General features: G+C 34.0%; 2 protein-coding genes across 5 annotated transcripts in view; one reads left to right on the top strand and one right to left on the bottom strand.

Annotated features, from left to right (window-relative positions):
* LOC141774548 (very long chain fatty acid elongase 6-like) overlaps nt 1–16,134 on the bottom strand; it is a 59,341-nt gene that overhangs the window by 2,282 nt on the left and 40,925 nt on the right. For both annotated transcript variants that reach the window (XM_074647297.1, XM_074647298.1), the window contains exons 2-4: nt 3,314–3,485; nt 1,573–1,704; nt 114–265 (exon numbers count right to left, since the gene is read on the bottom strand). In XM_074647297.1, coding sequence (XP_074503398.1) covers nt 114–265; nt 1,573–1,704; nt 3,314–3,417 — 388 coding nt within the window. In that variant the 5' untranslated portion in view covers nt 3,418–3,485. The remainder of the gene's footprint in view (nt 1–113; nt 266–1,572; nt 1,705–3,313; nt 3,486–16,134) is intronic.
* Nucleotides 11,248–16,134, top strand: part of psda (pleckstrin and Sec7 domain containing a) — a 55,536-nt gene continuing 50,649 nt past the window's right edge. The window contains exon 1 of one of the 3 annotated variants that reach the window (XM_074647286.1): nt 11,248–11,294. The gene's annotated coding sequence lies outside the window, so the exon portion shown is untranslated. The other 2 variants (XM_074647285.1, XM_074647284.1) reach the window with 2 other exon arrangements.

Raw genomic sequence — 16,134 nt, 5'->3', positions numbered from 1 at the left:
CAATCAATCAATTCATCTGATGTAAGGTTCTCCTCCGTTCCATCACAGTGAACCGACATCTTTGAGTTTTAGACATTATATTATATTTATAATCTGTCTGTCTGAGGACTGACCGAGCTCTGGAGCTTTGCTCAGGACGAAGGCGTAGGCCCAGAACTTGCTGACTGGTCCGTTGTAGAAGCTCTGGTTACAGATGGACTGTCTGAAGCCGCTGCTGCTCAGGATGTGAAACATGTAGGAACCGGTCCGGATCGCACCGATGATACTGGGAGACAAGAAGAAGACAGACAAGGACATTAAATCATGGCTAAAAGAGAAACCCCTAATACTGAGGAAGCAATCCCTTTTAAACTATATAAAAATGTGATAAACAATGATAAAAGTATTAATCCTATAACACTGTTTTTACTATTGAAACAGCATATATTCCTAGTGCAGCTGTATAGACCCCAGTGCTGTAATACTCACACTGGCCGCTGTAACTCACAGCTCTAATGACGTAACGCAAACGAACTTCAAGTCGCATCATAGCTGTGTAGAAAAAGATGCCACCCCAAAAGGCCCAAAAAAGGGCAACTCTAACCCTAAACGGATGGCAAAGGAGGACGAGTTTATGCTGATTTGTAGGCTAGTTTGACGGCGACCAGTAGAAGTAGAGAACGTAAATTTTATTGATGACAAGATAAGAAGGATGTGTCTTTTGGTTCAAGCATATAACCATATGATGATAAGCGAGCGGGCAGTCGTGTTCCGGATCGGCTCGGGTTTGGTTGTGTTTTGTCTTCTGATTTTTAAAACACAATAAAACTCTATTTTTCTTGCAACATACTTGTACAGCATCAAGTGATTCTTTTGAGTAAACTGTGTTGACTTTCTGACACTATTAGGATTGAACATTGAATAACATTGAGCTGTGATCTCAGCCGTCTAGGCCCAAGGCCTGAGATTTTCAGACTCAACAATACCCCTGAAGATACAGCTGGATACATTTTTGCCTCCGTCAAGGACGTTATGTTTTCAGTTCAGTTTGTAGGATGGCGTCGGGTCTTAAGATTCAGCTCTCCATCGTTCTCAGAGGACAGCGACCGGTAAAGTGACATTTCGACACACAGAACAAACACACCTGAGCTGTAATTATCTCCAGGTGGAATGACTGACGGCTTGTTACCACAAAGACGGCATGTATTTTTAGTCTCCATAGCGTTGAATCAACACACCTCAGCTACTACCAGTTTCGTTTCCTCCAACAGCATCTTATGATTACTGATGGCTGCAAGAAGATTTATGCCAAAAATACAATCAACAACTGACTTTACATGTAATTTCTAAGTAACAACAAGCCGACTTACAAATAGTGCAAAATAAAGGAAATACGAGGAAAGTCACGATCAAGTTATTTTGGCCCTGAACCTATCTCATCTATGCATCTGACACACTACAGAAACATTTCTAATTAATCATACGTTGAAATAAAGTTTTAAGAGTTTGAATAAGCAGTTTGAATTAAACTTGAGCCAACATGAGTTGATAATGATGTCACAAACGGAGAGCGTGTTAAAGGTGTGTTGTTACCTGAAGAGAGCGAGGCTGAGTGACCAGAGGACGAGCGGTCGCCGCAGGTTCATTTTGGGTCGAGGCTTCATGAAGTGCCGACCTGCGAACACCAGGGCGGCATACAGAGCGCTGAACACAAACGACTTACTCCTGAAGGAGGAAACAAATGTTCAAAGGTTAATATCAAAATGTTAACATTAAAAAAAAACACATGATAGATACACACGTCAGGTGGTCAAGACTTTAACATACAATTATTAAACATCACCAAATACAACAAGCTAATCTCTAACAGAACTTTAGCCAACTAATGTTTAATGTTAACATTCATTTGGATCATTTGCTCATATTAAAATGCTAATGTTAAAATAGCCTACTAATGTTAAAATACCAATATTAACATTAGACCCAAGTGATTGAGAAAGAAAATAAGTCAGATTGTACTTTCACTTAATTTAGATTTAATTTTAAATACATTAATTTAACGTGAAGAAACTGACTTTTTTTTTTTTACAGCCGAGTTTCTGTTCTAGATATAAATTAATTTGAGTTTAAAGTCTCTATTCATGCTGTTGCCATCATGTTTTCATAGACACTTTCACTCACAGAGTCACACCTCTTAGCAAAAACAAAGAGCTACATTTTTCAGCAGGTGTACCTGACAGACACATTCACCTGAAGCATCACCTGTTCTGACTGTTGACTCACCATCAGATGGTAAATCTCATTTTCACACTGATTTCTGTTCATGTGATTTCAACACATTTGCTTTAGTATAATGAAACAATTGTATCAGTATAATCATGATTGTTTTTATTATTATTAATAAACACGTCTGTGAGTTGGTTTTATAACGAGATACAGATATTAAAAAAACAACGTATATTAGAATAAATTTATAAAAATACATTGTCCCTATATGAGCTCATAAGGAGGGTTTAAGAGTTATTTCCAGTTTATTCGTGAGTTTCTGGTACATATTTTTGATATTTCATCACCTATACCATCACTGACTGACTTGAATAACTTGATCTAAATTAACTACAGCAGCATACCACAAATACATAAGTGTGACTTAACTGTGACTCACATGTAGTACACCTGTACCATTCACTGACCAGACTTGCATAATGCTTTAGCAGTGTCTCAAGATTCCTCTGAGAACACGCCTCACCAAATCCCATTCACAAATAGCTAGATTATAAATGACCTACCTTATCTGTAAATTACGCACACTCAAAAGACACGATAAGATTTCCTTTCTACATAAGTAATATTAGCTTAACAATTCGGCATAAACAAAATACAAAAAAACAGACACTTTATCCCACAAAACCACATATTTAACTCGATCCTCGCTGTATCCGCTGCCTCGCTTCACGCTCTCTGATCGCTCGCACTGGAGCATTTTTTAGTATCGATCAAACCGGTTAAGGTGTTGTGTGTTTGAATTGGCTGCTATTTGGTGAACTGGGTGTGTGCCGAATTACAGACTGGACCCGAATCATCCCGAAACCGCCTTTATTAACATTTTAAACAGTGGACACTTTAAACTATAGTAAGGTCACTTAAAATGTGGTGTTTTTTTAATGGAATCCGGAGCGTTGCTTCTCAATTTTGCAGAAACCACAGTTTATCGTGATGTTTCTACTATTTCTGACTGTTTTGAGTGGATTTAAACCCTCAGTAGAAGGAGTTGAGTGAGATAAGAATGTTAAATCAAATTTTATAGTGAAATATAAAGATTAATTTAGCTTACCAGTTAGCTTGCATCCACTCTATCGCTCCTCTCTCGTCAAACCGACGCTCGAAGCTGTACTCAGACAGAGGCAGGTAGAAGTCGGTCTCATTCATCCCCAACATGGTTATTATTATCACTTTATATTTAATTAAACATATAAACTCAGTGTTTCCTCTCTCTGTCTGTCTGTTTGTCCTCCTGCAGTCTGTCCTCTCACCTGTCTCACCGTCCTATTTAAAGCCTATTAGCAGGGGGCGTGGCTTCAAGGACACACCTTTCTATTGTTTTCATCAAGACTGTCTCTACTACTACTACTACTGATCTGAGGAAGACAAATAGTGACGTGAAAAAAATAAGTCTGAATGAATAAAACAGTACCCAGACAGGTGATTATTAATATAAATATTATTATAACTGGAACACAGTGGTGGAATGTAAATAATACCGAATACAGTACTTGAGTATTTACATCTTATGTAACTGTATACTTAATTTAATGTGATTTTTAACAATACTGTATGATATATTCAGTGACATATTATGTACACGGAAAACACAAGAAAAATAGAACAGAACATAGTGATAATAAAAAAGAACCACATACTATAATAATATTTAAAATAAATAAATAAATAAAAAGACAAGAAAAACAGAACGGAACATGGTGATTGTAAAAAAAGAGCCACATACTATAATAATATTTTAAAAAGCAAATAAATAAAAAGACAAGATAAAAACAAATAGTAGGCTTTCAGATATGTATTTGTAAAAATAAAATTTAAAGAACTTGCAGGGCAGAGAGAACTGTATTAAGCTAGCATGGATCATTCTGATGTTTTCCATTTTATGGAACAGCTGGTTATTCTTTTTAATATAGTTAAGAAGGGGATTAAATACTTTATTAAAAGTCTTTGTGGAGCTCCCCTAATGCATATTTTATTTTCTCTAACTTAGGAAAGTACAGTTCCTTTATGTGTTGAGAAAATCCTCCTTGTCCTTCTGAAGCTAAATAAACTCTTTAAAAAGGCTCTTTTATCAGCTGGAAAATGCGTCGTCACAAAGCTGAAAACAGGCTGTTTTTCTGAGACGTCTCTGACCTGAATCAGTGTGTTTACTTCATCAGAGAACAAAATAAAGTGATAAACTGAGTCTGATCTCAGAAACAGTTTGTTCCACATCTGTTGTAAACATTTAGTACAGAATTAATCTGACAGATAAATAAATCACTGGACAAGAGGAGAGGAAGATAACCAGTGGATGAGGAAGTATTCAGATCCTCTACTGCAGTCAAAGTACCGATACCACACTGTAGATATACTGTGTTACAGTAAAAGTCCTGCATTGAAAATGTTCCTTCAGTAAAATGTCTGTGACTGTTGTACTATTACATATTCTATCCTCAGATTATTGCTATTATTATAATTCATGCATTAATGTAAAAACAGGATTTTACTGTTGTAGTTGGTTGAGCTTGAGCTCATTTTAAACTGTTAACATTAATCTGCTGATTACTCTCTCCATTAATCGATTGATTGTTTGGTTTGTAACTAACAGTCCAAACCTCAACATTATAAATAATAAATTAAATATGTGGAAATATATCCCAAAAAATAATTAAAATAAATTATATGTAAAAAAAAAAATGATTTTTAAAACATGTAATATAATTTAGTATTATTAAAAGGAAAAGCAGCAAATTTTCCCATTTTAGAAGCTGGAACCATCAAATGTTTTTACATGAAAAATGACTTGAACCATCAAAATAGTTCCGTATTCATATTCTGGCAATCGATTAATTGATTAATGGATTAATTGATTAATGGAGTAATTGATTAATCGACTAATGGTTTCAACTGTACTTGTATAAACTGTTGGGGAGTTTAATTTATAACTAAACATCAGATTTTTATAAACTCTTCATATGTTTTGTGTGTAAAAATATTCATTAGTGAAGTAACTAAAGCTGCCAGATAAAGTCCAAGTAGAAAGTAAAGTACAAGTAAATGTACTTCCCACCCAGTTTTATCCCACCACTGAAAGTAAAATCTTGTTTCCTCGTCCGGGTGGAGCTCAGTGTCTCCTTAAGAGAAACTCAAGATGAAGGACGCCCAGTTTCAGTTTGTGTTCGTCTTCATCGAGATAACAATCAGGATGTTTAAATTAGTCTGTTTCCTCCGTTTTACAGGTTCTGCTCCCTCGTCAAAGGTTTTGAATTGAAGCAGACGTGGAAGAAGTACTCTGATGTGTTACTGCAGTAAAAGTACTAATACAACAGTGTAGAAATACTCTGTTACAAGTAAAAGTTATGCACTGAAAATGTTACTTCACTAAAAGTTATTGATGCATTAATGTGTTCATCACAGTAAATAAATAAGGGAAATAATACAAAGATAAATAAATAAAGAAGCAAATTAAAACAGAAATATCAATTTATTTCACATTCTATGAATTAATTAATGGCTAAATTTATTTTTAATATCATTTTTGCTACATTTATTTATTTATTTGTATTTATTTATTTATTGAGTCATTTATGTATTCATTCATTTATTTTTTATTTTTTTGCAGGTTCCGTCCTCTATATGGAAGTAGAAAGCAGCAGAACATGGAAATACTCAAGTAAGTCTCATATTGTTTCATTTTAGACTTCAGACGTTTATGTTGCTGTCACCTGCTGGAGGTAAACTGAAACTACATCTACGTCTTTTTCACATCATAAAAATAAATAATATCTTAATATCTTACATTTTAATATTGAGGCATTTCATTTATTAATGAATGAATGAATGAATTAAATTAATTTCCAAGTTTGAATGAAGGTCAATTACAAAATAATTGTTTCCACTTTTCTAGCAATCTAAAAAGAAAATATATGATGGAATACCAAAAAAAATAAAATAAATACAAATATTTTGAGAAAGAAATTGTATTATTATGAGATAGAGCTGTAACTTTACAAGAAAAAGTCGCAATATGTCATAACATTTTTAATTAAGTGCTTTATCTACAGTAAAGGATCCGAATACTATTATTATTATTATTATTATTATTATTATTACTAGTATTATTATGATTATTATGATTATGATTATTGTATTATTACTATTATTATTATATTATTATTATTATAATATTATTATTATTACTACTACTATTATTATTATATTATTATTATTATTGCTTCTATTATTATCATTTTTTATTATTGTTACTATTATTATTATTATATTATTATTATTACTACTACTACTATTATTATTATTATTATTATTATTATTATTACTATTGTTATTATTATTACTATTATTATTATTACTACTACTATTATTATTATTATTATTGTTACTATTATTGTTACTATTACTATTATTATTATTATTATTATTATTATTATGACTGTTATTATTGTTATTATTATTAGTGGTAGTGGTAGTAGTAGTATTTCTTTTTTCTTTATTATTGTTTTGTTTTGTTTTTTTATTCTGGGCGGTCCGGTCTGACGTGTATTCACGTCGTCGTTACGTCACGTCAACGATGCGGAAGTTGAAGTCACCGTGGAGAACGTAAACTAATGACCAGCAGCCTCTTTAACAAACACAGAAAGAAGAAGAGACTGAAGCACCTGAAACACTGAAACCACAGCAGTCGGTTCACCTCCAGCTGCACTTTACCGACACCGTTATTACCCTTAAATGGACCCACCGGCACCGGGAGACTCAGAGTCCACGTCGGTGCCGTTCTGGTGCTGGACGGGTCGCTAGAAAGCTGCTCCATCACACTATCTCTTAAAAGGTGAGTACCAAACTCCTTTGAAAAAAAACTAAATTTGAAACTTTTTTTGATATTAGCTAAATTATACAAATGTTTCAATATAACTGAATATTTTCCCCGACTTAATAGCATCTACTCGTTAATTCGGCTTACATATCATACCAGCAAACAGCAGCTTCTTTTAGTAAAACGTGTAAAGCGTCCACTTTTACAACCCTTCGTGTGTTTCTAAATTACTGTCCAGCCTGCTGAGAGGTGGCGAGCAGCAACGCCAGCCTCTTGGAAAAAGTCGACATTTCAGCAAAAGGCAGTGCTAGTTGGTCGATTATATACACGCCGAACTGTAAAGTATTGCTTTATGATTCATAAAAAACGTTAAGTTACTTATTTGATTGTATTAAATGTGGTGAATAACCAAGAGGAGCGTTAAAGTGACACATTTTTGAAAGGAGTTCAGGCGTGCGTGCTGTTCCCGGAGAGCAGCAGGGTGTCGGAGCTCGTAAAAGCGACAGAAACGGGTCTTTATTGTCAAACATACCCGCCTCCCTGTTCTTATATTAAGTGTTTTATGTTTGCATGTTTGTTTTATGGATCAAACTGTAAAGATAATTAATGAAAACGGTCTGAGCTGAACCGAGTCCTCTGTGTTCATCAGTCAGGATCAGGATCAGGGATGTGGAAGGTCGAGCAACCTTTAAAATGACATGACTCGCTGCTGATTGTTAGAAATAGAAAAAAATACATATTTTATTCACAATATATATATGTATATATATATCACATATTTTTCATACATTTTCACTGATTTTTCTTTAATATATGTATTTCTTTTTACAAGTTTCTTCACATATATTTATTGTTTTATTAAAAATTCACATAAATATTATATATAAAATATGTGAAACATATTAGTGAACAGTGTCCAAAATATCCGGAAAATCTCTGAAAGTTATAAGTAAAATATGTGAAAAATATTAGTGAATCGAGTCCTCTGTGTTCATCAGTCAGGATCAGGATCAGTATCAGGGATGTGGAAGGTCGAGCAACCTTTAACATGACATGACTCGCTGCTGATTGTTGGAAATAAGCATTTAGAAATGGAAAACAAATACATAGATAATAACATAATTTCTTCAACTCAATATTTGATCAGTTGGTCTTTTAAAGTGTCACAAATAATACCAGGGTCAAGTGATATTTTTTAATTTATTGCCATTATTTCTCTGGTTTCAGCTTCTCAGATGTTTTATATTATTTTTAATTTAATATATATACTGTATATTTCACATATTGGTCATACATTTTCATTTCACTAATTTTTCTTTGATATATATGTATATATTTTCTTTACAAATTTCTTCACATATATATATATATATATATATATATTTTTTTTTTTAAATTTCACATGAATATTGTATATAAAATATGTGAAAAATATTAGTGAACAGTGTCCAAAATATCCGGAAAATCTCTGAAATGTATTAGTAAAATATGGGAAAAATATTAGGTGAACAATGTACAAAAAATAAAAAAAAAAGATAATCCATGAAACGGTCTGAACTGAACCGAGTCCTCTGTGTTCAACAGTCCGGATCAGGATCAGGGATGTGAAAGGTCGAGCAACCTTTAAATGACATGACTCGCTGCTGATTATTGGAAAATAAGCATTTTGAAATAGAAAACAAATACATAGATTAATGCACTTTGATTAAAATTTTTTTTTTTGTGTATTTAATGCTATGATAAGCGGTAATGTTTATTGATAATTTCTTCAACTCAATATTTTATCAGTTGGTCTTTAAAATGTCACAAATAATACCAGGGTCAAGTGATGTCCTCTGATTGCTATTTTCTTTGGATTTATTGACATTATTTTGAATTGATTGGCAACAATTTTGATGATCAATTATACATTTAAGTAATTTATCAGGCAAAAAACTACAACCACTCTCTGGTTCCAGCTTCTCAGATGTTTTATATTATTTTTAATTTAATATCTTTAGTCATAGTCAGAATAAATGGTGATGAAGTAACATGTTACCCAGTGAGGCTCGTTGATGTGGTTATACATATTTTACTAACAATTTTCAGACATTTTCCGGATATTTTTTTGGACATTGTTTACTAATATTTTCACATATTTTATATATAATATTTATGTGAAATTTAAAAAACAACAACAATAAATATATGTGAAGAAATTTGTAAAATAAATGTATACATATATATATATATATTAAAGACACATTAGTGAAATGAAAATGTATGACAAATATGTGAAATATATATATTGTGAGTAAAATATGTAAAACCACATCAATGAGCCTCACTGGGTAACATGTTCCTTAAGCATTTAGAAATAGAAAACAAATACATAGATTAATGCACTTTGATTAGAAGTGTTTGTATTTGTGTATTTAGTGTTATGATAAGCGGTAATGTGTATTGATAATTTCTTCTATTCAATATTTTATGATGTGATGTCCTCTGATTGCTATTTTCTTTTAATGTATTGCCATTATTTTTAATTGATTGGCAACAATTTTGACGATCAATTATACTGTACATTTAAGTAATTTATCAGGCAAACATTTTTTTTATTTAATATCTTTAGTCAGAGTCAGAATAAATGGTGATGAAGGAACATGTGACACAGTGAGGCAATTGATGTGGTTTGATATTATATTTTACCCATAATTTTCTGACATTTATATATATATATATATCACATATTTTTCATACATTTTCACTTTCTTTAATTTTTTTACAAATTTCTTCTTATATATTTATTGTTTTATTTACTTTTTTTTTTTTTTTTTACTTAACGTATTTTTTTTCACAGATATTTACCTGTGAAAAATATAAATATTTTATATAAAATAAGTGAAAAATATTAGTGAACAGTGTCAAAAAATATCTGGAAAATGTCTGAAAAGTTATTAGTAAAATATGTAAAAAATATTAGTGAATAATGTCAAAAATATCAGGAAAATGGCTGAAAATTATGTAAAATGTGTGAAAAATATTTGTGAAAATTGTCTAAAAATATCTGGAAAATATCTGAAACTTATTACTAAAATATATGAAAAATATAATAGAAAACAAATACATAGATAATAACATAATTTATTGACTGGCAACAATTTCGATGATCAATTATACATTTAAGTAATTTATCAGGCAAAAAACTACAACCACTGTCTGGTTCCGTCTTCTCAGATGTTTTATATTAATTTTAATTGCATATCTTTAGTTAGAGTCAGAATAAATGGTGATGAAGGAACATGTTACCCAGTGAGGCTCGTTGATGTGGTTTTACATATTTTACTCACAATATACAGTATATATGTCATTACCTATATCATGATCGAAGAGTTTGATTATATCACCCAGCTCTACTTTGAATGTCTTGTTCTGTCAGATATTCAGTTTAGTATGATATAAAACAGAGAAAAGCAGCAAATCTCCATATTTAAGAAGCAGAAAACATAATTTTCTTACATTTTGGGATGAATTATTACTTTAACGACTAATCGATTGTCAAAATAGTTGGCGATCCACGAATCGTTGCAGCTTTTATGAATATATTTCTAAAGCATGGAACAGTTAAACTATGATAGATATAATCCTCATTTATTTATTTACGATCTGAGTCAGATATACAATGTTTTAACTGACATGGTGCATAAATTATGTTTTGTTTGTGTGTTTATTCATTTATTTCCATTGTTTGAGATTATGTGTTTGCTAGCTTTTTTTTATTCTTTATTTATTTATTTTATTTTATTTTATTTTTGTTTCATTTATTAATTTTTTGCTAATTTACATTATTTACATTTTTTATTTTTATTTACTTATTTTTTTAAATCTTATTGCTTAATTTTGAACCATCATTCCCTGTGTAAATATGTTATTTTATCTAGGCAGTGGAGGGTGGGAGAAAAGTGAAAATGCTCTGTGTTAAATATCAGTGAATAATATTCTTTTTCTTAAATAAAAATCTTATATATATAAAATAAATTGAGTCCATGAAGGATGTAATTAAAATCTATTCATTCACTCATTGGGACCCGTTGTATTGACTGTAATAAAAAGAGCAGAAGAAGAAGTGTAATGACGTCGTAGAGGTTGTGTTGCTTTAAGTCGATCTGATCTTCTTCTTCTCTCCTCTCAGACTTCCTGTCGTCAGCCGTCGGCCTGCGTGACTCCGCCTCCTGTCACCGAGGTACTGCAACACACACACACACACACACACACACACACACACACCTTCAGCTTGCAGACTGATTGATTTGTTTGTTGTACAGCTGTAAATATCCTGGACTCAACCCTGTATTTAGTATCTTAAAGGACCACGCAGACTGCTGGTCGTTTTATTCTGCATCATAAAAAGAAAGTAGAAATTAGCTGTTTCTGGTCTCTTACTATGTTTAACAATAAACACAGTGAGAGAAAAGAAAGAAATAGAAAATAAAAACATTTATAATAAATACAACTAGGGCTGTCAATCAATTAAAATATCTAATTACGATTAACCAGACATTTTTTTATCTGTTCAAAATGTACCTTAAAGGGAGATTTGTCAAGTATTTAATACTCTCATCAACATGGGAGTGGACAAATATGCTGCTTTATGTAAATGTATGTATATATCTATTATTGGAAATCAATTAACAACACAAAACAATGACAAATATTGTCCAGAAACCCTCACAGGTACTGCATTTAGCATAAAACATATGCTCAAATCATAACATGGAAAACTGCAGCCCAACAGGCAAATTTGCATTAACGCGTTTCTATCGTGTTCATTTTGACAGCCCTAGTTTAAATACGTGCAAATATCACAGGAGGACGGGGACGCTGTTAGCTCAGTTAAAGGTGCATTTCAGCCTTTGAGGTGCTTTAAGAATTACAGTTTCTTTTTGTCATATTTGTGCAGGTTTAGCGGCTGCAAAAGCCGCGCAATCCTTTTGTGAATTCAACCCTCAGTGTATTTATTTTAAAGTAATTTAGGTGCATATTTACAGCTTTATTTAGAAGGTGAATGAGGGGATACAGAAAAGGAATGATATTCAGCAAAGGTTTGCGGTTGGACTCGAACTCGGCCGGATTTTTGGCTTGTCGGTATCCAACAAGAAGCACTTTGACTGAAGCAGACTGTAACCAGCAGGAGTTACAGTCAGTAACGGCACAAAATGAGTGTTTTCAACATTTTTCCTAAGACCTGTCGTGTATTTTATAAACCTGGAACTGGATCTAAAATGGAGCCGGCTATCAACCCAACCCTCGGACATCCACGGATGACAAACCTGAGGACTCAGTGTCGTCAATATCCTCGTTAGTGTGATTATTTTTAATCAATCAAAGAAACAAATGCAGCACCGAACTCATCAAGAGAAACATCCCCGAACAAGAAGCACAAGTTCAAGAAGCTACAGTGAAACTGGTGAGAACTCACATTTAGTTTATTATCAGCAGACACCTGAACTAACCACAGACACTCTACTGTCCTGCTGTTATTACAGACACCTGAACTACCACAGACACTCTACTGTCCTGTTGTTATTACAGACACCTGAACTAACCACAGACACTCTATTGTCCTGCTATTATTACAGACACCTGAACTAACCACAGTCAGACAGATGTGACCTACAGCTGTACTATAGTGCATTGTGACATCACTGTTGGGGGGGCGTGGTCAAATGAACGTTTATTGTTTAATCAGCCTGTATCTCTACTGTAATCCTGCATATTGTCCTGTAAAGCAGCGCCCCCTGATACAGGACAGGTCTGACCGGGTCAGCTGACCCTCTGAAACCCCCCCCGCCCCCTCCAGTAGACCCCCTCCAGTAGACCCCCCCCAGACACACACACACACACACACACACACACACACACACACACACACACACACACACACACACACTAATAAGCTGTACCATCTGTCAGAGCTGCTCATCATTGGCCGTAGGAAGAAATGCGGAGGATGGGATTGGCTGGCAGGCTGCCTCGAAGAAGGGGCGGGGACGTCAGCTGATTGATGGGTATCGGAAGTGGAGGAGGAGGAGGAAGAGGAGGGTTGAGGAGGAGGAAGAGGAGGAGTCGGAGGTGGAGAAGCTGAGTCGAGTCTGTAAATCCACGATGAGCCGGCTCTGCTGCAGACAACAAGTGTTCAGAGAGAGAGAGAGAGGAGGAGGGCGAGGGAGGATAAAACGAGGTTATAACAGAGAGTGACGGGACGAGAGAGTGGAAGGAAGAAGGAGGTTACCACGGCAACTCAGGGGACGGTTGCTGCAGCAGCATCGGTGGCGGCGGCGAGGACACCAGGACACCCAGGTAAGGTTACAGCTGCTGTGTGAGTGTGTGTTGGCACATGTGTCTGCATACGTGTGGTTTTATAAATGTGTGTGTGTGTGTGTGTTGGTGGATTGAGCAGTGCATGCTGGGAGGGGGGAGGAGGCGGAGGAGGGAGGGGGAGGAGGAATCCTATTAGCAGAGTCCAGGAAAAGTAGGGCTAACTGTGTGCTTATCACACACACACACACACACACACCTGCAGAGTGACAGCATTTCAGGAACGTTTTTCAGCTTTCGTCGTCATATTTTCTGAGGATCTAAATAAAGTTTTGTTTGACAGTTGAATCAGCTGATCTGAAGTCAGTGTGAAGACTGACTTCAGATGTGTGTCTCCAGTTATAATAGTTTAGTTACGTGGCTGTAAACTGAGTGCAGAGTTCAACGTCAGATAAAAGTCATGACGTCCACATCTTTCACGCTTCACACTGTAAAAAATCAGGGCAGTTTATTCATTACCAACTTGGTTCCCAACCTTTTCCCTATCATTGAGTTAACAGACTTATTTTATGGATATTTCATATTATATTCAATGCATAACAACAACACAACAGAACAACTGATAAACTGTACAATTAATCCAAATAGTGAACACAATAACTGCAGGAAGTTTGTGTAAAACGAGTGATTTGGATGAATTTGGAGCAGATTATTTCCTGTAAATGTTGCATCAGAGATGAGTTTTCCTGTTTTTTTAGGAACCTTTAATACAATTCTCTGTGTAATGTATTTTATTTTTTTATTTTTAACAATCATTCATACGTAATTTTTGACAAATTGACGCTTGGCCATTGTTCTATCAGCTCTTTATTTGTTTTTAACTGCGTACTTTTCTAATGCAGAACGAGGCTGTTCAGCAGAGAGGGAAGTCTCTGTGAATATAACTTGTGTTCAGGTCATCACCGTGTCCTGATGCTGTTTATATCTTAATTAATAATCCAAACATTCATTTATGGAGAACGGAACCTGCCAAAATAAGAAATAAATGCATAAAGCAATAGGGCTGTAAGAAAATATTGAATATCACGATATTGTGTTTTGTGATACTGTATCGATTTTTGATTAATAGTTTACATGGGAAGATTAACTCAGTCAATACAACATCATTTCATTTGCAAATGAAATGATGTTGGATGTAACAGAGACTGTGATAAATACAAATGCAGATCCCACTGCTCTGACTGCATAAAAAAGCACAATTCTTACTCAGTTTCAATGCATATGGTGGTGTGTTCTTTACACTATGACCGTTTTCATGAAATTCGATTTTAAAAATCGCAATATATCGTCTTGCTTACAGTATCACAATACAGTATATCACAATATATTATATCATAACCCCTGTATCATTATACGTATCGCATCGCCAAATTCTTGCCAATACACAGCCCTATAAAGCATTGTAAAAAAATGTATAAAGAAAAGAATACAGAAATAAATAAGTCTCGGGAAATAAATAAGGGGTGAAATGCAAAGAGAAAATCCTGCAGAAATGCAGAAATACATAAATAAATACATACATATAATACATGCATAAGTAAATAAAAAATAAAAATAAAAGCAAAAATAAATAATACATTTTAGAATTAATAAAAAGAAATGCATAAATGAATAAAAGTGAAAATTAAACAGAAAAGTAAATAAAAAAGGAAATGAATACAAAGGTAAATAAAAAAAGGAGCAAATTAAAACAGAAATATCAATTTATGTCACATTTTATCAGTTAATTAATAACTACATTTATTTTTAAATATTATTTTTGCTATATTTAATGACATTTATTTATTTATCGAGTCATTTATTTTTTATTTTTGCAGGTTCCGTCTGAATGAAATGCTGAGCTATAGGCCAACTGTATATTTTTAAAAAAAGTTGTCGTACACCCCTTAAAAGCTTTGGAACCACTGGATTAGAAGTTATTTATCGAGCACAAACTCCAGCCACAGTTTCTCCAACCATTTGCAAAGACACAGCAGAGAGCTGTTGGACTACAAACCATTTGAATAGTCAGTGTATAGACAGCGTTTATTGAATTTAGCCGCTTTGCTGCTCAGACATCAGTCCACATCATCGTCACGGTAACGTCGACTTTAATCTGATGATCTTTAAAATGGAGCAGGATATCATCTCGTGAGCCTTGTTCAGGTTTCACTTTAAAACTAATTTAGTATAACTGAAATAATGAGGTCAAAGTGGCTGAATGTTTTGTGAAGTTCCAGCTCGCTGTGAAACTGAACCCTCAACCAGTTACTGTATAATTATTCTTCTTTAAGCCTCAAAAGAAAAGATGGAGCAGAGACCTCCACCAAGGTCTATATGTGAAAGATGTTGCGTGTATCCGCTAGGGGTGGGAAAAAAATCAATTCACCTATGTATTAAAATGGATTTTTTTTAATGCCAGAATCGATATATTTGCTTCATTTGAGTCTATGTTGAGGTAGAAGGAAGTTACCGCTTTTATTGTTGTAGACTCAGTTACGTGACGTCATATCCGTTCCGTATCTGTCATCCAAAACAAACCGCAGCGAGCAGAAACGAGATAGTAGAAAACGGTTGAGGGTCTGCGTGGATACGACCTGCACCCTCACATGTTAAATCCAGCGTGGTAAACACTACACATCCAGTGAAGGATGGAAACACTTTGGGCTTCACACATTGCAGGAAAAGCAGAGCTAGACATCCCGGCTAAAGCTGCGTGCTAACTC

This window comes from Sebastes fasciatus, chromosome 9, assembly GCF_043250625.1.
Source record: "Sebastes fasciatus isolate fSebFas1 chromosome 9, fSebFas1.pri, whole genome shotgun sequence".
NCBI lineage: Eukaryota > Metazoa > Chordata > Actinopteri > Perciformes > Sebastidae > Sebastes > Sebastes fasciatus.
This window is presented reverse-complemented; position numbering and strand designations above follow the sequence as displayed.